Source organism: Lithobates pipiens, unplaced genomic scaffold (genome assembly GCF_037356315.1).
Source record: "Lithobates pipiens isolate NorthernLeopardFrog02 unplaced genomic scaffold, aLitPip1_a1.2 Scaffold_19, whole genome shotgun sequence".
NCBI classification, from domain to species: domain Eukaryota; kingdom Metazoa; phylum Chordata; class Amphibia; order Anura; family Ranidae; genus Lithobates; species Lithobates pipiens.
This window is the reverse complement of record NW_027507764.1, coordinates 456258541-456280302: the sequence shown is the minus strand read 5'-3', so window position 1 is coordinate 456280302 and position 21762 is coordinate 456258541. Positions and strand designations below refer to the sequence as shown.

The window sequence follows — 21762 nt, the reverse complement described above, 5'->3', positions numbered from 1 at the left end:
TGGCTGCAGTATTGATCACGGTATCGAAATCTGCCAGCGTTGAGCTTTCATGTAGAAGTGATCAGACTCTACAGCTGCCAGATCACTTCTACAGGGTGTGGAAAGAGGCCCTCTACTCCCGACGCTTTTCCGGGGCTCTCCAATGCGATCTGAGACCTATCAGATCAGCTGTGGACAGTGAAATCTCAGGTATATCCATACCTGCTACCCCTCCTCTGTGATGTCAGAAAGCAGAAGCAACAAGGATTTTGTCAATTTGTTTCCCACAATCAGAACACAATAGCTCAGCAAACTTGTATTAACAGAAATATACAGAATGCAATTCAGCTCCAGAAAATGCTCACAGTTTAACTGTACAAAACATCAAGTCAGAACACCCAATTTCCATACTTACTTGATCCATCTCAGTAACCCGTAAAATATTGAAACTACTAGATCAGCATGACAGGAAGGTTCTTTACATTTTCAGAAGGAAAAGGCCAGGGAAAAAAAAAAAAAAAAAAAGTTCAGTGATAGCGGTCAGCCTTTGGCCGGGTTTTCTCTAAATACGCATCCTGGAGAACATCTGTGGGTGGAAAGGGCTTGTGATCGCTGGCTGAGAAAGAGGAAAGCCCGGCAGAGAACACAGAAGCGACCATACCTTTTATTTAAAGCAAACCAGCACTGAAATATGAAAATCAGTCATTGCTGACCTCCTTCAGAATATGCTAGTTACCTGGCTAACTATGGCCTCATTACTTATTGAGTTAGTAACCCAGTAGCAGCAAACAGCAAGTAAAGTCAAAGCAATCACAGAACTCCTGATCTGCATACTAGTATAAGGTCGCAAATTATGGAAGCCATAACAGCCCTACAACTAACCTTTTCCAAAGAAATGCAGCTTGTTTTCTCCATATAGGTTTCCTTCAAGAACAATGAAACAAATTGGTTGTTATATTTAAAAGCAATGCCTGTGCCCAGTTTCACTGTATCTGTCACTTAAATACTGGAAAAGCCAGTAATAAATCATAAGACTTCATGCATGGCAATAATGCAGGCTCTGCACTTTTAGATGGCAGTAAGGATCTGAATGGTTCTAGAACAATATTACACATAGAATGCCAAAGGTCAAACCAGGCTGAAAATGCAATCATCTTCTGGAAAGCCTCTGATGTCCCAAAACTAGGTTAGTTCTCATTCAGTGTTTATTTGGCACAGCCCTTGCTGGCAAGGCAAGCTGTATTCTACAGAGTACCACAGAGTCGTCTCTCACTGACACCATTACATTGTTTTTCTACCCATTAACCACAGATAAATGACCTACATATTGTGCCTATAAAAGCCTAATTTTTCTTTTGCCCCTTTTGTTGCTACGACTTCTCATTCTCCCTCTGCAGACCCTTTGTTTTCTAAAGAGCTCTCAGGTTAGCAAGGTTGGGAATAGAGAGAGTGGTGTCATTGTTTATCAAGGTAGCAAAGCTGGTATATTCAGAGCAACTCCATTTGTGTCCCTTCCCCCCACACTGCCGTGCAGCGGTTTTCTCGAAAGCTTTTTTCCTTTTTCTTTCCTCCCTCCCCCATCAACCGTCTTGAAAAATATCAAAGAAGGATGTACAAAAGCCATAATACTGTATTTGCTTCTATTGTGAATACAAAATATAAAGTGGTGTACACCAGTTCTGATTTGGTTTCCCTAGACACTTCTACGTTATCTCTAATTACATCACTGCATCTCATGGATCACTTTTATTAAAAGCATCATTACTACTGTTGGCAGCAATTTACAGTTTATCTTACATGATAGCAGTTTTCCAAAAAAAAAAAAGAAAAAAAAAAGAAGAAGAAACACAAAAAAAGAGAAAAGGAAAAAAAAAAAAAAACACAAACATTTACAAAGTCATGTCTGTAAACTTCAAGGCTAGTTTAGAGTTGAGGTAATGCTGTTTAGCTTTGTGGCTAACGTAACAAAGTCCATCCTTTAAATTAAAAATAAAAAGGAGAAAAAAATAACAAAAAACAAAAAAAGGTACCTGATTTTAAATTTTATGTTTCGACCAGTGCATTATAAAATCATGAGACGACTTAACTGTAGTTTTGTCCTGTAATGACTTCCGCAGTGAGTGTGTTCAAAATAGGAAAAAAAAATAAAAAATACAGGATAGCGTTTCACATTCAACAGCTGCCTTGTATTGCTGTGCCTCCAGATTGAGACGTTCTAGGTTGTGGAGATTGTCTGAAATGGTTGTGTGTGTGGAACCCTCATAATACAGTCAAAAAAAAATTGATATGTAGAAAAAAAAAAAAATATCTTGACCTTCACAGCAAAAAGAAATAAAAAAAAAAAATAAGATAAATAACTTCATAATTCCTTAAAAGCAGCCTGTCCTTCGTTTTTGCACCATGATTTCAAACAAAATTGCTGCTTTCGTAATACCAACGGTAAAAAAATAATAATAAAAATAAAGAGCTGCAGAGCATTATGTCAATTTCCTTTAGAAAAAAAAATCCATTCTCCAAAACTTTTTCCTAGAAATTATAAATAATGCACTGCACAATACTTAATGACCAAAATACCTTTTTTGACACATCCGTGTGACATGACTTGGACTTTTTCCTTTTTTTCTTTTTTGCTACACTATTTTACAGAACAGCTTATAAAAACTATGGACATTTACTGTGAGTGTAAACAGTAGGACTACCACTTGAAAAAAGTTTAGAACACTGTAACTGAGACCGTTTATTTGTCCTTGTCGTTCTCCTCCCCGCCTTCGGGTGAGTCCAATTCTTCTTCGTGTGCTATGTCATCTTCCAAAACGGATGAGTCTGCTGTTTTGTCCATGGTCTCATCTGCATCGCTGGCTTCCTGGTTCTCTGCTTCCCCTTTGTCAGTGGCCTTTTCCTCACTAGAGCTTACAGTACTCTGAAGTCCAGCTAGTGATGGAAAACCAGGCAGTGTCAGTCCCCCTAGCCCTGGAGGTAGAAACATGGAGGGGTAGAAAAGGCCTGGAGCCATGGTAGACAGTAGGAAAGGGCTGAAGGCCAGAGAATTTGCAGCCAATCCAGCTGCAGTAGTAGCAGCAACAGAGTCAGTAGCAGAAACAGTGTCTGTAGTTTTCTCAGAGTCTTTGCCATCCTCATCAGTGTCCGTCTTTTTCTCATCAGACTTTGAAGTGCCATCTTCAGTTTCTCCTTGACCTGAAGATGTAGTAGTATTACCACCACTGCCAGCTGCCAAGGGGTGATTTAATAGCCCGCTAAGCCCAAACATGTTAGGTAGACCTGGCAGCATCAGAGGCAGCATGGCAGCAGTATTTTTACCATCCCCTCCACTGGCAGCAGCTGTTGCAAGGCCTGAAGGGAACCCCATAAGACCGGCAAGCTGGAGAGACTGCAGGTTCTGAAGATTCTGAAGACTAGCAAGATCCATTCCAGCAAAGAGGCTATTCATCAGCAGTGGATTGATTCCAGACGTTGAGGCTGCAGCAGCGGCAGCAGCTGCTGCCGCTGCTTTGGCAATTTCACTTTTTGGCCTTCTCCCTCTTCGGCTGGCTCCCTCCTCCCTTATAACAGGTCCAGTGAGAAGACGATCAAACATGGACTCCGGTACAAAACCCTAACAAACAAAAAGGATACTGTCATTGTGTACAAAATCACACAAATGCAAATTACTTAAATGGGCTTTCAAACACATAACAATTTGGTCTATATACAAAGGATATAATGGCACTCATGGACAAGGTTAAAACCCAGTTAACCCAAATAAATCTTATGTTATGGACAGACTGAAAGGATTAGAACCTCTCAGCTTTTCATTGCTGCCTAGGTCCCCATGTGTGAGAATTCCACACACCACCTCCTATTTAACATATGTTAGACAAGACAGGAAGTGAGGGCAAATCTCATTTGAGAGACAAAAAGTAGTAACATCTTAAGTTTAGAAAACTGAAGAAAGCAGTGATGCACAGCCCATGCCAAATAGGGAACTATTGTCTCTGCATGGTCAACTTCTGGTGGAGCGAGTCCACAGATAAACATTGCCACGTTGCTTTAGTAATTTACCAGTAACCTAAAATGGCTGATATCAAATGTGGAGAGGAAAGTAGCAAAATCTCTGATAACAAACACTAGGGTTCACCAGGTTCAAGTATTCGAATACTTAAAATGGAATCCCATTAGCAGTGAGCAGAACAATTTTTTTAAATAGCGTATGCACAGTAGTCAACTCTGGAAATGTCAGTTGACCAGAAAGACAGATTTATTAGGATTCACCCTTACTGTAGCAGGTCTTTAGAACTTGATTTGGTATTTAGAGATTTTATATACTTAGAAAATAGCTTTAAGGCGAAGACTAGGGAGAAATATGCGCCTTTAAAAAATTGCTCCTAAGACAGTTTGATGCACTGAGCATTCTGTGACACTTGATAATACTTACAGACTGCTTTACTATGTCTGTCCAGTCCGGAGCAACAGCAAATTCAGGGTTTTCTTCTAGCCAACGAGGAAGATCCCTCATTGGAGGAGCCATCGCTCCACCCATCTAAAAAAAAAAAAAAAAAAAAAAAAAAAAAAAAAAAGTACTGTTAATATTTAAATTGATTGTCAATGGCTTAAAAAAAATAAAGAAGAAACAACCAGTTTATAATGGGTATATACCCCAAACCTCCTCTTTTCGGGTCCCCCGCGTCTCCTTTCTGGCAAGTGCGCCCACAGGTGGCGGCTTCCTATGGGGACACTCATACGGGCATGCTCCCTCCCTCAGCACCATCCACCCTCCCCCCCAGCTACCTCATCACTGGCTTTGATTGATGGCAGCTGCCACAGCATAGCCTGGAAGAACAAGTAGTGCAGGGAGAGAGCTGCTGCAGACAAGCACAGTGCAGGATCGAATGAGGGCTTGGTTAGGTGTAAGAGGAGAGTGAGGATTACTACTACCTAAACATTTATCTTTTTATCTTAATGCAAGAAATGCATTAAGGTAAAAAAAATGTTTAGGCTTTAACCACTTTAAGCATAAATGCATAATATATTTAAAATAATGCCAATAACACTGCCAACAAGCAGCTAAGAGTTTTGGTTTCATTTAACTTACACCGAGTACATATAGAAAGTGGTGCTTGTCACTTCTATACAGTGTAAGTATGCATAATTCCTTGTGTAACTAGGGATGTTATTACAGCAAAAGGAATATGGTGCATACAGTGCTTTAAATACTGGTGGGCATTGCAAACTGTCTACCTTTATTTTACATTGCTGACTGGAACACCAGCTAAAATTATCTAATTACTGCAAACCTAAAACTTGCATAGATATAAAATAAAAATAAACAGAATGCTAGTAAAATGAATGTTCCATGTCCCAGTTCAAAATTCCTTAGATGCTCATCAATTATTTTTACAGTGTTTAAAATAATTAAAAAATGCGATAACAGCAGGCTAATTCTTGTTAAAAGAAACCCTTTTCCTTCAGGACTCTGAAAAAGTTACCTTTTTGCCATTGCGCTTATTCACTACAGGCACTCTTTCATCTCCCGTTAATGTGTTAATATCCAGCTTGTTAGGATTCCGGCATCTGTGACGCTTCTGTTTAGGTTTTTGAAATGGGGAGAACAACATATCTGCGCTCTTCTGTTAGATGAAGAATGTTTTTGGTCAAAACCGGCTTATGTATTCATTACATATACACAATAGGACAAATGTTCTCCTGTTCATTGTACTTACTGGTACATAACTTGGCATATCGACAGTGTAAGTAGGATGCAGTTTCAACCATTCAACCAAGTCCTTATTTTTGGGAGCATCCTCCCCAACTAGTCTGGTCCCATCCTCCAGGTTAATGACGGGGATCCGGGTCTCTGGCTCCAGCTGCCCGGGAGATGGAATGTTTCTTGCTGGTGGAGTTTCAATATCATCCTCATATGCTTTGGTCACATCGGTATCTTCCTATAGAGACAAAAGCAGATCGATGATGATAATCCTTATGAGCAAAAAAATTACAATACAGATAGATTATATATAAATCTTAACAAACCATCTTTAGTCCACTGAGAATTCTGGACCCCAATTTTAAACAGCACCTAAACCAAACCCTTTTTGGATAGCATTGTCAGGGATTAGAATGTATTCCAGTGTTCTACCTTCTGCTTGTGTCCTCAACTAGGGAGATTCACCCTTGAATTGTCCTGGTGAGTACTGTCACCAGGAATAAAAGTAGGGAAAAATCCTAAAAATGTTGAAATGTCATGAGAACAGGAATAGTGGGGTAATTAGTTATATATATGGACACTTGTTATGATCACAACCAACCAAGAGGAGGGATTTCCACCACTTGGTGTTGCGTGTACAGGACAGGACGTGAAAAGAAATCTCCCCAACGGGCACAGCTAAGAAAAAAAACAAAATATTAATGTGAACAAGATTGCCTGTATTGATCAGCACCTTGACGATTGCTTACTTCTCCTAGATGCAACCATGAATGTATTAAACATGTATATGTCATTTCCAGCAATCATTATTCCCCTCTTGGCTCACTAAGGTAATTACATGGAACATAACATATCCAGCAACATACCAGGTTATAATCCTTTAAGGTGCTTGTATAATTAGATACTCTTGTGCAGGTCTTATTATTAAAGTGTGTGGAGTAATTTTGATAGTGTAAAAGTACACAGTCCAAACTAGCCCTCATGTTTGAATGTTTTAGAATGTACACTGGAATGGACTTGTCAATGACACCAGAATAGAAGCAGGTTAGGACAGGCAAAGAAAGAACAAACTTTGCAAGATGTATATGTCAAAAGTTAATTAAACCTAAAATTAATGTTTTTTTATTCCAAAGCACAACAAAATAAGAAGGGGCAGCTCTGACCTACTATCCCAAAATACATTCAATTTTTCAGTGTAGCCCTTTTGTAGGATTAGATCTATTTTTTGTTAAAACAGATGACTTTTTTTTTTTTTTTTTTTTTTTTTTTTTATGTTGGTGGTACAGACTGAAAGAACATAATCCAAAACCAAAGAATATTAAAAGGAAAATAGGACGCAAGCAGCAACAAAATTCATGGAGCACTGCCAAATGTGGAAAGAGATTCAAATCTTTGGTATACCTAAAGTCTACACTATCTGGAGAAGCTCTACATAATGTATGTAGGGTTATTTTATTAATTTTGTGCAAATCTGAAGCATGTCATTTTCATACCGTAGATAAGGAAGTCCGTCTGTTGCTCATGAACAATAGATCAAGACCTTCTACGTTTTTCCTTCTTCCTCTTCGCCTCTTCATTGGAGGCTCTCCATCTATTAGAGAACCATTGAGGAGATGCCTAGTTGGCGTGCAAGAAAGACCTGCCTGCAGTCGCTCCATTTGGGTTTTAAAGGCATCAGAGACAGGGGTGGATGAATTAGGCAAGATAAACTTAGGAGTAAGAGATGAAAAATTTGAGGTAGAACTTGTAGCCTCCCTGGAGGCATTTGATAAATCCACAACTTTCTCTTGTCCATTTTCTGCTCCCATCTGAGATCCACGTAACTGAGCCACCATTTCCATTAGATTCCTCCTCTTTGCAGCTCGTTCCGCTTCAACCTCTATCTTCCGCCTCCTCCGCCTTCGCTGACGAGGTACTGTCAAACTCATAGCGGTTTCCTGAAACCAAAATGCAAAACACATCAAGTTAGAGTTTAAAAGGAAAAATAAAATGGTCTTGGGTATGTTTGAAGGATCCCAAGAACTAATCTGAGCATACATAGTCTAACAAGAACTGAATGGCTGGTTTAAAAAACTTCTGGACAATAGCTGGTTTTTAGTTCAAAATAACAATGTAGCCTATGACGAGCTCATATAATGTACTTACAAACAAAGCTTAAACTGGATGTAAACCAGATTTATGAAATTTCAGCTGAGTACAAAATTCTAACAAGACTTTCACTTTCTAAACAGTATATAAAGCTGAAGACAGCAGATATACATGTAAAACGTATGCATGAGGATTTGTTTCATCCCTGTGCATCATCTGAGGCTGTTCACTTCACTGAGTATATGGAGGGTTTTCATCCACTTTAATATGCAAATATGAGCAGCAATTCATAGCAAACAGATATGTGTTTAACAAAATGTAAAACTGGATTGTATACCATGCCAACTTCCCTTTATTACATACTATACCTAATTGTATGCAATATCCCTACCTCATCTCTGGTCATATGAGGAAATATTGGATACTGGTGAAAACAATATGCCTCCCAAAGTCAAGCTTTCACCTTTGATAAACCTGTAAATGGTCACTATAACCTTAATAATGACCATTTTAGCTTGCAATAAAAATCTATTTAAATATATATTTGATGCTTGAGCTATGTCCATCTACTCAGTTTCACAAATTTTAACACTAACAGTATGTCACCTGAAAGTCTAATGCAGAGTATTTCTTTCAAAACAAAAGTAATTTAGGCATTACTCATTCATGCTTGACAACAGCAAGTTATCTGCTTCTGAACACTATATGCCCATTTACTAAATATAAAGGGAATGTAAATTGAAAAAAAAAAAAAAGTGGGCTGTCATTGCTGGTCTCCAAAAAATAAATAAAATAAAACTCATTGCCCAATTGTCTAGCTTCAGTGCGTGAAACAGACCTGGAACAAGCATGCAGCAAATTGAGAAATGACCCACTTGCTTATTTATATTATTGAAACCAATGCTTTATAATGACAACCAGGCAACTAGAATTTTCGAATAAGAGGTCAGCAATACCTGCCTAAATGTTCTTCCATTATGAATTTCCTTCAAAAAAAAAAAAAAAAAACACAAAACAATGGGACTGATCTGTTAAAATGCTGGTCATGGGAAACATGTTACCCTAACTAGATACCAACTTCTTTTCCTAGGTTGAAAATGTATGAATATGACAGGCAGAAAAAAAATAGTTAAGATAAGGGCTGGTATAAATAGCAAAAATGTATACTTGTGTTCCTCTCACCTCCAAGGTCTTAAAAGCAGACAGCAGGAAGGCCAACTTTTCAGAGAACAGTTCTGCAGGGACCAGCAAGGGCAAGGTTTCGGTCTTTGTATGGGAAGGCTGGTTATACAGACATTTTTCTAATGATCAACTTCGGTACAACCACCCGTTGGCCTTTTTCTCCAAACGATCAGTGTCGTCGGCTAAAGCAGACAGCTCTGATCAGTGTAGTCTGATAGTGGGGAAGTCTCCCTCCTGTCAGAACAGTACAGTGGAAGGGATTCCCCCATCCACATCGAATGTGTAGATGGAATCAGGTAATTTTCTTAATCATTCAACCCACTGACAAAGCAAAAAAAAAGGCTTAATGTATGGCTAGCTTTAGTATCCACCCTCCCTATTTAACCACTGGGAAAGCACCTCCACTGCAAGTCTAGTTTTAAGCTGTCAATCAGCATCCTAACATGAACATATATTTCAAATGAATACTCAGGCTGAACAATGACTATGCTTTGCATTAGAGAACTTTTTTCCTTTTAATAACTGGTAGTCTTCTGTAAAAGACAGAATATAGCAGCCGAAAATCAGTATATGACAGGTTAATGCATCTTGCCTGAGACAGTTGGGGGGAAGCAGTGATCTCTTCACTTCCACTGAAGTTGCCCTGGGCCACCATGGAGAGCTCAGCAAAGCTTCTCTTCTGCATCGGGCTGTCCATGGCAGTTGGTGTGCATCCAGGGATGAGCCCGGGGAACTCAAACATCTGGCGTCTGTTTACTGGCCACTTTCCTTTCAGCACGGTCTCACAGATGTGGTCTAATCGGTTGATAATCAGACGATCCTGCATCATTCAAGGAGAAAGAAGACCCATATGACATAATTAAGAAAATAGCTGCACTCAGAATAGCTTACTGTCTTAGCATTAATAAACTCAAACGCTTGCTTGGCTTTCAGATAAAGAGTGAACAAAGTCTTTTTGCTTTCCATTTAACCTGTATAAGTGTAACAACTCCCCCACCCTTCAGATTGGAGCACCAAGCAGACAAAAGAAGAGTTACTGCAGGGGGTAAAATAGTCAACAGTGTCTGCATATACGCTGAACTCCTACTGTTTGAGGCTGTAGTGCATTGTTTTCTCTAATCATCAGCTGGTGGGCAAAGAAAGAAACATCTGCTTCCAGTATCTAGCCATCGCCACTGCTCTCCGATGCAGACAGGCCCAGCCTTCTAAATGGTTCCTCATTAGCGTCACAGTTAATAAAGTTCAACATTATAAAAACTTCCCCCGCATCTAAAGAATGTCAATATTCATTCCACATCACTTACAACGAAGCAATGGGCTTGACTTAAAAAAAAAAAAAGAAAAGAAAAAAAAATACCACTATAATAAAAAGATGTCTTAATGCAGTTCTTCATGTGCTCCTTTTCAATAGGAAATCTGGATGGCAAGCTGTGCATTAAAAATAAACATACCTAGGCCTTAAGTCTATTAATGCCAAGTCTACATGGTCACTGTATTGTTTTTGTTTGAGCAAAAGCTACAAAAGAAAGAAAAAAAAATGCAGACACTGCTCAAAGACCACAACCAGAACACAACAGCTGCTGCAAACCGCCTCCTTTCCACAGGAATAAGCCTATTAGTGTCTTGTTTTTATAACCAGATGGCCATGTCATGGTGATTAGGAATCTTTTTTCTTTACTACAATCTAAAACATACATAGCACCCATCACAGTTGCCAATATGGAATATAATGTATAGTAGCAAAAGGGAAAACCATAACCAACCTTAGGCCAGAAGGAGAATGAGAAGGTCCTCTCTCGCAGCATATGAAGCCCGGACTGCTCACAGTCCTCCAGGAAAAAGCCATCTCGTGTTTCATCCCGCGCAGTACTCAACGAGGCATTGCTTTCCTCGTCAAAGTTTTTGTCCTGAGAAGCTATCCCAGCTGTAGTGAAATAATACATCAATATGTGTGAAGCAAAATGGAGAGCAAGTACATGTAATTCCAGAAAGTATGACAAATAGGCCTTCACAGGCTAGTGAGATCTCTGATAAAACCATGAAGTGATATTTTTATGACTTTAGTGCTCACAATTTAGATTAAAAAGGAACCAGATTATGTACACTATATGGGTAAAAGTATGTGGATACAGCTCCAGACTATTAAGCTCAGATATTTCCAGTGAAGAGTATTGTTACTGCTACAGAACAAAAAAAAAAATTTTAGAGAGTTATTCGCCTCCAACTTTGTGGGAACAGTTTGGGAAAGGTTGTTCTTTGGTCCAACATGTCTGTGCCCTTGTGCACAAAGTCCAGAGACAAGTTTGACAATTTTCATGTAGGAGGTACACAAGTGGCTTGCACAGGGCCCTTACCTGAACCCTACTAAACAATTTTAGCATGAGCTGGAATGCCAACTTCACGCTAGGTCTTCTAGTTCAACCTCAAAAAAATGATCTTTTGTCTAAACTGGTACAAATTTCCGCAGTCACACTCCAAAATCTTGTGGAAAGATTTCTCAAAAAAGAATAGAGGATGTTACGACTATGATTGGAGGACAGCTTCATAATAGTGTCCAACAAGCTCAAGTAGACATGATGGTCATGTCTCCACAAACATTTGCAATATAGTGTAATTCTGGTTTCTTCCCTGAAACCTAATTATGATGCCATTTAAAGTGGAAAAAAGCACTTGCATTTAAATACTCGCAGATGATTATTAAGGAAATCCTAGTCATTCCTTAAACGCCAAAATGCTGAGATTGTTGTTTGTACCTTTTTGTTGTTAATATTCCCTTGTCTACTTGGACCCAGGGATGTTACTTTAGAAGCGATGTACTTGCTCCTCTGTAGCTGGGGGATGGGAGGAGCTGCATCACATTCCAGTCAGAGGTCTCATGGGACATCATTGATAGTGCGGGGCAATGGTGAGACAGGAGCAGGGTTGGGTGGGACCAGATGGGATAAGGCTGTGCTGCTTATGCAGACAACAACAATAGTACCAGAAACGCCACATCCAAATGTGTGAAGCCATATTAGGATGCACAGGCACAACATTATCGAAGAGAATTTCTGATGGTCTAGAATAGACTTTGGTTTCTAATCAGACATTCAACAATTCCAATAATACTTACATTTATTGTAAAGTTTTTTTTTTTTTATTATAAAAGAACAATCAGGTCTATACTTGCCTGCTCTGTGCAATGTTAATTAACAGAGCAGCTCCAAACCTCCTCTTCAAGGGAGATACACCAGGCTCCGCCACTTCTCAGTATGCCCCTTTAGGAATCAAATTCCTACAGTGGTACATCTGAGGCCTCGTGAGCTTGGTATGTTCAACTGGCACACACAGCCCTGCCCCCTGCTCTCTCCTCACAGGTTTTAATTAACAGCAGGAGCCAATGACTCCCCCCTACTGCCTCTGTCCTGTGAACTTGGGTAAGTATTTGGCAGGGGGGGTTAATAAAATTGATGGGGCCCTTTTAACTTAATGCAGGGAACGCATTAAGGTAAAAAAGGTCTAGCCTTTACAACCATGTTAATATAAAAGAAATGTATATTATACAAATAAAAGGGTGTTTTTTTTTTTATTTTTAACTGGAATTCCACTTTAAGAGTCATGTTTCATTGCAAACATATTACCGAACAAGCAATGAAAGTGGACTGCAGGTAAAACCAACCTTTTTAGCATCTAGTCTATAGGAAACTCATTCTCTCTCTCTCCCCCCCAGATATAATTGATGTCCATAGAGAAGATAGGTGTCGGTACAAACCCTTTACCAAAATCTTAACGTTTACAAGCAGGGTCCAAAATGTATTTACTCAGGAAACTATCAATAAGCGATGATAGATATCAGCTTTGAGCACAGTAATGTCAGGATACAGTAAATATAACTACAAAGTCAATGACTGTGGTCTCCAATAACATTTGTTAGTAAAAACCCACAAAAGGTTTCATATAAAATGAATTTTGTAACAAATATGTGACTATGATCTATAATACTGGCTTCAACTATCTTCAAATATATTTGATGCCAGCTTTTCCTCACTTTGTAGAACTCTGAGACGGGTAATAACCTACATCAGTTTTTTGTTGTCTGGGTCTCAAACGAGGAGATTCAGCCCTGGTTTTCCTCTTTAATGAATGAAATGCCTTAAAGTGGAACTACACTCAATCAACATTGGCTTTTTGTAATCCCCATGCTGATAGGGTTAGTAAATAGATAGTAAAGTAGATCACTTATTTAAAACTTTTTACATTTCTTCAGTTACTTTCTGGTTTCCCTGCCTAGGCAAATTATGTCATACAACCCAGTAGTCTTCAGGAAGGGAGGAGAGGCTCTCAACTAAGCACACCCCCCTGCCTGAAGGGCAGATGGATTCCAGGAAGTGGGGGGGGGGGGGGGGGGTTGTTTGCGTTGAATAATAATCCTGATTTAAATAAGGTTTTTGGTTTGTGGATGCAGAGTAGTTTCTCTTTAATGCAACACACTGCAAAGGAATGGGAAGATGTATAGAAGACCTAAATGTTGACTAAAGATAATTCTTTTTCCTACACTGGTAGACTTCAGCTGTGACATTATGCTGGGCCAAGCCCTTGTATTCCAGACCAGTCAGTTATATAAATGGAAATAAAGATGGGTACTACTGTGCTATAGATTGAAAACGTACCTTCTGCCTGGGAAGATTCTTCAGATTTATCATCATCCTCATATAATTTTTCCTCATCTTCTTCTGATCCCTTCTCAGAAATGGATTTTGGATCGGCATCTGGAGTAAGCTCTGAGGTTTTAATTTCCTCCTTAACGGGAACCATTTCAGAGTCATTCTCCTGTTTTACAGGTTTCTCCTCCGGCTCTACAGGTTCATTTTTAACCTTTGCTTCTTCCTTTATGTCCATCTCTTCAACTTTTGCAGATTTAATTTCCTCCTGCTCTCCAGTTTTTTCGTCCCGCACAGGAGAAGAGGGCATTATAGGGGGTGTGTCACTATAACTGGATCCAGGTGGTAGAAGGATGGGCATATTAGGATGCGTGCTCCCTCGGTTTTGAGCAAAATTCCTATGAGCTTCCAGAAAAGACAAATCGGGATCGTTAAGAATATGATAATCTGTCCTACTAACTCCGTGTTTCGCTGCACCAACCAACAAGTCTCTATCATGTTTTCCACACTCCCACCATTCTGGAAGGTCAAGGCTTGGCTGGCACAGTTTAAGTCTCTCATTAAGTTGGGGGTGATTAAGTACTTGCTCCCGAATTTTTCGCAAAAGTTCAATGCGATAGAGTGTTCTAGAGGCACGTTCCTCCGTTATGGGCTCAATTACTGTAGCGAGATCACAAAGATCTGTAAAAAAAATAAAAATAATAAAAAAAAAACCTTCAGAAAGGAAGGAGAAATAAAACTAAAATGGATAGTTGCAGATTTGTCACTCACCATCGTCAGGCTTGCTGGTCATTCTACAAACTCTTCGGCACATAGCCACAAAGCAGTTGAAATACTTCTCTAGACTCTCATCAGATTTTTTATCCAGACGGGCAAAAGCTCTAAACTGGTTCCAATCAAAATTCTGTTTCACAGAGTCAAAAACGATTCCAAATGTGGACACTACACGATAGAAGTCAGCCTCCTCCCTTCTTGTCCATCTATAAAGTTCATAAAATGGGTTAACATTGAAAACAGAGGCTTGTAGGAGAGACAAAAGGAAAAAAAAAAATTATACAGGACTTACTTTTGCCGTCTTTCTGTTATAATCGCTTCCCTTTCTGCTTCCAAGGCCCTTACTTCCTCCCGAGGACGCCGTCTTCTTCGGTCTGTTTTCAGCTGGGCCTCTTGCCTCATTTGCTGGCGCTTATAACTGCGCTGGTAGGCAGTGATTAGACGTCGCAGGCGGGTAGTAAGGGCAGAAGTATGAGGCCAGTACAGTTTTCCCATCTCTGTGCTGCCTTCACCCATCTTCTCTGCAGCTTAAATTAGAATGCATTTATTGTGAATTATTTTCATACAGTCATGTAACTCTTAAGCTCCTAAAACCTGTCTGAACACAGCAACATATGGTTTACAGCATCAAGGTGTTCTAAAGAACTCCAAGTAGATTTCAGAGGAGAAAAAAAAACAAAAACAAAAAACAAAAACATTTGCCCGTTTTGGATTAATTCCGTCTTAAAGACAATTCCACCCATAATGGAAGAGAGCGTTCGAGAACCTGGTTAGGCTCAGATGATCCCTGGCAAATGGTTATGCTCAAGAATAGATGAAAGTCTTGAGCTTAAAGTTAGGACAAAGATGAAGCATTTGACTAGTAGGGTAATGCATTTTAGGTCCATCTATTGCCAATTAAGAATGCAAATCTTAAAATTATTACACAAAAACAAATCTACAAGAAAACAGCACAGAGGCCAAGTGGTTTGCACTTCTGCCAGGCAGCATAAGGGCCGGTTCACACTGCGAGCCGCAGCGAGGCGTCTCCGACTTCCTCGCCGCGACTTGCAGGGGGGGTCAGCGGCGACTTGCAGAGGACTTCTGCATAGAAGTCAATGCAAGTCGCCCCCGAAGTCGCCCCGAAGTAGTACAGGAACCTTTTTTCTGAGTCGGAGCGACTCGAGTCGCTCCTCTCACAACGGTTCCATTGTACTCAATGGGGACGACTTGCGGGAGCGAGGCGAGGCGAGCCGTGTCGCCTCGCCTCGCGCCGCAGTGTGAACCGGCCCTTAGGGTCATTGGTTCCAATCCCAACCATGGCACTACCTGTCTAAAGTATGCATGTTTTCGCTGTGCATGCATGGGTAACCGGATACTCCGGTTTCCCTCTACACGCCGAAGACATCTTGGTAGGTTAATTAACTTCTGTCTAAATGGGTCCTAGCATATGTATGTATGAATTTGAGTTGGGAACCTTATTATTAAGATAGGGACTGATGTGAATATATATATATATATATATATATATATATATATATATATACATATATACATATATACACATATACACACACACACACACACAGTAAAATAAAAGATATAAACTTCTTGCTGCCTTTTTTGCAACTAAAACCTTTTATCCAATAACCATACTAAAAAATAATTTCCAGCAACAACTTGTTTTCTAGTGGCCTGTGGGGTTTTAGGCTCAGAAAAAACTAAACATGAATCAAGAAAAAATTACTTTTACAAATGTGTCCACATTAGTATGGGTACTCAACAAATCAGGTCTGGGACAACCGATTACAGTTTAGCGAGTGCCATTCTACACTCCTCACCTTGCGTGTCCATTTCCATGCATTCCTCTTTGTCCTCGAGAGGGGAGTTTGCATATTCCTGGAGAAGAGACATATTTTAAGCAATCTTTTTTGCAACTAAAACATTACTTAATTTTTTTAAAAGCTCCTCAGGCAGGGTTCTAGTTCCCTTTCCAATTTGTCAAAGTATTTTAATATAGATGTTTGATCTAAACACTATTATGAAGGGAGGGTCTACTTACGTCCATATCATCTTTAAATGGAAGCCTTGCAGGTTTGTATTCTGGATCTTCATCCTCGCGATCAAAGTCTCCCCTGAAAAAGCACAAGTGAAATAAGTTTAGCCAAATGAAGTCTCACTGAGTGCATAATACTGCTTAAACTGTAACATACCCATCACCACCATCTGCCAGCATATCTGTCCCTCTCTGCTCTGCAGCAATTGCTTTTGCATCAGGCATGCCGACTCTCTCCAGGAAACACAGAGCTGAATCAGCCCGGATGGAATGATACTTCTCATAACCTGCAGAAAAACATTGAGGCCTGTGACAGTCTGTTGCTCAGATGTGAAGCAGAGTATAATGCCATGCTACTCCGATAACAGTTATATCAGCATATATTAAAATGGTAAGCATTATTTGCCAGGAAGACCATCAACATTATTTAATAAGGCTGTACAAAATGCAATGACTACAGCTAAAATGCCGCATAACCAGGTTACAGATTTCTGGTATTTTTATCTACAGGTATGCTTACCTGTAGATAAAACAATTGGAGGGGGGATTTTTTTTTTCTTACTTTTTTTTACCAACTTTACTAGCAAATATTTTAAACAAATGAAAATGAGAAGGACAAAAATGATGGCACCCATAACATATTTTGTTGCAAAATAGAGAGCAGTGTTTCTCAATTCCAGTCCTCAAGGCACACCAACAGGTCATGTTTTCAGGATTTTCCTCAGATGAAAATGGCTCTGGTAATTACTAAGGCAGTGAAACTGATCAAATCACCTGTGAAAAATAATGGTAAGCCTGAAAACATGACCTGTTGGTGAACCTTGTTGACTGGAATTTACAGCAATCACAAGCAATTTATTTTTCAACTTCCAATAGGTAGTTTGGCCCACTCTTCTTGAGCAAATGGCTTTAGCCTTCTCAGGTTTGAATGTAGCCTTCTCCAAACTGCCTGCTTTAGTTCTTTCCATAGATGTTTGGTGCTGTGGGTCATTATCTTATTATTATTATTATTCTTCAAGACACCCCATACCAGATGCAACAAAACGGCTCCTAAAGATACTTTACTTGTGCCTCCTCCATAGTAGGTATGGTGTCATTTTCTTCATTTTATTTTCTGAACATACATAGCTTATGTGACCTGCCAAAAATCTCCTAGAAGAATTATGGCTTGTCAATATGAATTTTAGTAATGTATGTTTTTCTTTGAATAGAGGATTCCTTCTGGGTCTGATCTGACTGAAATGGCAACAATTGGTGCAATTAGATACTGATGTACCTACACTCCAGTTTGTATCTCTCTGAAAGTATTCCTAAGCTATTTGCCAACCATTGGCACTATCCTGTTAAATCTGGGGCTGATTCATCTTGCAACCAAGTCCAGGGAGCTAGCTACATTTTCCCATGGACCATAAACTTCTTAAAATTTGCAATTTTTATAAGTTTGAAGATGGTCTTCTAGCCTTTACCTTCCACATGCTGTTCTATCATTTTCTTTCTGATCTCCTCAGACAATTCTTTCCTTGCTTTCTCTGCTCCATGTTCAGTGTTGCCCACATAATGATATCAAATATCTATTGAAATCTCTAATTAGGCTGACTGCCTAAGGGGGGTGTAAAGCCTCTTTTTTTAATAAACATAAGAAACATGCCTATTACCTGCTCTGTACAATTGTTTTGCACAGAGCAGCCCTGAGCCTCTTCTTGTGGGGGGCCCCACCGGCGCTTTCCTTTCCTTCTGGTGCCCCCAGGGAAAAGCAGCTTTCCCTGGGGGGCACCTGTGCAGGCTTGTTCCCGAGGCCCACTGTTGCCTCTATTGACACAGACAGCAGGACTCTGCCCCACCCCCGCATCACTGGATTTGATTGACAGCAGGGGGAGCTAATGGCTCCTGCTGCAATCAATCTGTCCAATGAGGAGAGAGGCAGCGGTTGGGAGCTCATGCGTGCACATCGCTGGATCAGATCGGGCTCACACAAGAAAAAGGGAGGGTCTGGGGGGAGCCGCAGCACATTCGTTTTTTTCACTTAAACCTTCTTCCTAACCAGTCCAATTTTCAGCTTTCGGTGCTCTCACACTTTGAATAACAACAATTACTCAGTCATGCAACACTGTACCCATATGAAATGTTAGTTTTTTTTCACAAAAATAGCGCTTTCTTTTGGTGGTATTTAATCACCGCTGGGTTTTTATTTTTTGCACTAACAAAAAAGACCGAAGATAAAAAAATCTTTGTTTCTGTTAACCGGTTCCTGACCGGCGCACGCCGATGTACATTGGCAGAATGGCACGGGCAGGCATATTGGTACGTCCAATCTTTAATGCCACCCTGCCATCGCGGACGCGCCGCCACCGGCAAGCTCGCGTGCTGGTCAGGACCGCGGATTCGCTTGCCGTCGGCATACCCGCGATTGTCTCATGAGGCGGCTGAACGGAGAAATGCTGTTGTAAACAGCATTTCCCCATTCTGCCTAGCAACTAGTGACGCTGATCTCTGCTCCATGTGATTGGAGCAGAGATCAGTGTTCACTAAATGAAAGCCCAACACCCCACAGTTAGTAACACACCCCTAGGAACACTTAACCCCTACATTGCCACCCCCTGGTTATCCCCTTCGCTGCCAGTGTCATTTACACAGGAATCAGTGCATTTATATAGCAGTGATTGCTGTATCAATGACAATGGTCCCAAAAATGTGTCAAAAATGTCCAATGTGTCCGCTATAATGTTGCAGTCACAATAAAAATCGCTGATTGCCACCATTACTAGTAAAAAGAAAATTATTAATAAAAATGGCATAAAACTATCCCCTATTTTGTAAACGCTATAACTTTTACGCAAACCAATCAATCGCTTATTGCGATTTTTTTACCAAAAATATGTAGAAGAATACGTATCGGCTTAAACTGAGGGAAAAAAATGTTTTTTTTTAATATATTTTTGGGGGATATTTATTATAACAAAAAGTAAAAAATAATGAGTTTTCAAAATTGTCACTATTTTTGTTTATAGCTCAAAAAAATAAAAACCGCAGGGGTGATCAAATACCACCAAAACCAATTTTGTTTGGGAGCCACATCGCACGACCGCACAATTGTGAGTTAAAGCGACGCAGTGCCGAATCGCAAAAAGTGGTCTGGTCTTTGACCAGCAAAATGGTCCGGGGCTGAAGGGGTTAAAATGTATGGCATTGTTGGAGTATTGCACAGTATTGGCAAGAGTACTGCAGAGTATTGCCACAGAGCAGCACTGTGGGCACTACACATCCAGCCCACAGTGCTGCTGCAATCTCTCCCCCTCTGCCCTCGCACTGTACAGATCGATACAGAGGGGAGGGAGGAACAGGCGTCATGACACGCCGGTTTGACGGAGTTTCATTTGACGAAGCGATTACGTGGTAAACGGCCACTAGCAGTGGCCGTTTACCACAATCCATGGTGCGCCGGGTCTTCCGGACCCGGTGGTCACGGATTTTTGCGGGAGCGCCCCAGAGCAAGATTCTGGGAGGACGTTCATGGACGCCCTCCCAGGAAAAAAAAACGACTGCGCTGTACCCATCTTTCGGCTATGGCCCGGTCAGCAAGTGGTTAATGCATAAAATGCAATAAAGGTGAAAATCCTTGAGGCTTTACAGCCACTTTAAAACACTGAAGATGGGATTTGAATTACAGAAAACAATTGGTTTGAACTATTCCTATCATCCAATGATTGCTAATCTTGTCTAGGTATACAAACAAACCAGTCTAGGCAATTAAAAAAAAATGTAGAATAAGCAATATTTTATAGCTCTTTTCACACTTTTTGCCTCATCCCTTAGCATACAAAAGGCATTGGGGTATACATTAGACAACGGCTTTTAATTTAATATTATTCAAGACATGTGTCCAAGTGCTGATATCAGGATAGAACACATTTTAGTGTAACAAGTTATGTTATTAATGTATTACACAATAAAATCTGATTTTGTTCTCAGCTACAAGAACAGGTAATGCATTATATTACATAATCATACTAAGTCTGGGGTATCAATTTAATTTATACTAACTTTTATTACGCTAAAATAAATTTATTTGAAGTAAAACTAAATTCAACCAAATCAAAGATTTTTTTTTCTAACGTTCATCACAGCAAACCAGACTTCTCAGAATCCCTGGACACTGTTTAGCCTTCATTTTCTTTAAAGTCAGCATTTAACTGAATTCTAGAAAGTTGTGCACAGTGAGGTCCCATCCTCTCCCTGGCAACCAATATGCATCTGCTGAGCCCAGGAATAGCCTAAAATTCCTTCCCGCTGCTCACCCTTTTCTACTCACTCCGTATACATGGGTTACATGAAAGGCCATCGAACCTGTCTTATTAGGTTTCATGTGATGTATGTCAGAAGGATGACACTGCTCCCTCTATGGTTTTAACACACTTGTTTTGCTTTTTTATCTGGCTGAACTGACTAGATAGAAAATGGCAGATCCCAACAGTGCACTGCAAGAGAAAGATTTTTAGATCATCCCGGACTCAGCTGAGGCTCCCATTTAGAAGAAAGGCAGGACATAGGCAGAACAGCACAATTCAATTAGGATTTGTAGTACAACACACTTCTCCTAACTGCTGTAGAGCCTGAAGCCAAACTGTAATCATGAAAGGTTTTATAAGCCATCATTCTCCCCTTTAGTCAGGCCATGCTGCTGAGAATATGCCTGCGACCTCCAGAGAATTGGGATTATAATCAGGAATCGCTCACTGTATATATCATGCCAGCTCTGCATCCCCGAGCCTTTCAAAGTTAACAAGGCTGCATCCCACTCAAGGGAGCTGGGAGTTCTCGGCGCTGACATTTGTGAAATATTGCTTGGAACAAAGCCCAGGAGGCACTTGTACAGATTAATAGCAGAGGTTAAGCCCACCATCCACTTTGACACTGGCTGGCAGAGAGTTAGCAAGGGAAGCAGAGCTGGAAGCTAAGTTTATGGAGATCTATAACACGGTGTGGCCATTATTACTACAAATATGGTTTGGCTTTATTTATAGATCAGTGTTCAATTTTTTTCTCTCCTAGATATTTTACAAAAAACATGCAGTGGATTAGAAATTCTAACTATCACTGGAAGAGCAATGAGCTGCAAAACGCTTCAAGGGGGAGCTAAAATGTGTCAAAATGTAATGCAACTTCCTGAGCAAAAGTCTATCACTTCATTTTATCCCCTGAAATATTTTATATGAAAACAGGAAGTATTCTATAAGGAACACATTCCATGTTTGACTTGGAGGGCAGCAAATCTAATACAGAACAGTAAACTTGATAGGAGAGAGTAACCAATAACATTTACAAATGTCTATGTGAAGTATTGAGTACCGGTATCTAAAGAGGCC

At 40.1% G+C, this 21762-nt stretch overlaps 1 protein-coding gene across 2 annotated transcripts in view; it reads right to left on the bottom strand.

Moving 5' to 3' along the window:
* Positions 1 to 1586: 1586 nt before the first annotated feature.
* CHD7 (chromodomain helicase DNA binding protein 7) overlaps positions 1587 to 21762 on the bottom strand; it is a 152096-nt gene continuing 131920 nt past the window's right edge. The window contains exons 25-37 of one of the 2 annotated variants that reach the window (XM_077492755.1): positions 16557 to 16686; positions 16406 to 16478; positions 16185 to 16242; positions 14657 to 14891; positions 14362 to 14570; positions 13600 to 14271; positions 10714 to 10874; positions 9543 to 9770; positions 7174 to 7617; positions 5697 to 5918; positions 5463 to 5603; positions 4412 to 4516; positions 1587 to 3592 (exon numbers count right to left, since the gene is read on the bottom strand). In XM_077492755.1, coding sequence (XP_077348881.1) covers positions 2717 to 3592; positions 4412 to 4516; positions 5463 to 5603; positions 5697 to 5918; positions 7174 to 7617; positions 9543 to 9770; positions 10714 to 10874; positions 13600 to 14271; positions 14362 to 14570; positions 14657 to 14891; positions 16185 to 16242; positions 16406 to 16478; positions 16557 to 16686 — 3554 coding nt within the window. In that variant the 3' untranslated portion in view covers positions 1587 to 2716. The remainder of the gene's footprint in view (positions 3593 to 4411; positions 4517 to 5462; positions 5604 to 5696; positions 5919 to 7173; positions 7618 to 9542; positions 9771 to 10713; positions 10875 to 13599; positions 14272 to 14361; positions 14571 to 14656; positions 14892 to 16184; positions 16243 to 16405; positions 16479 to 16556; positions 16687 to 21762) is intronic. The other variant, XM_077492756.1, reaches the window with a different exon arrangement.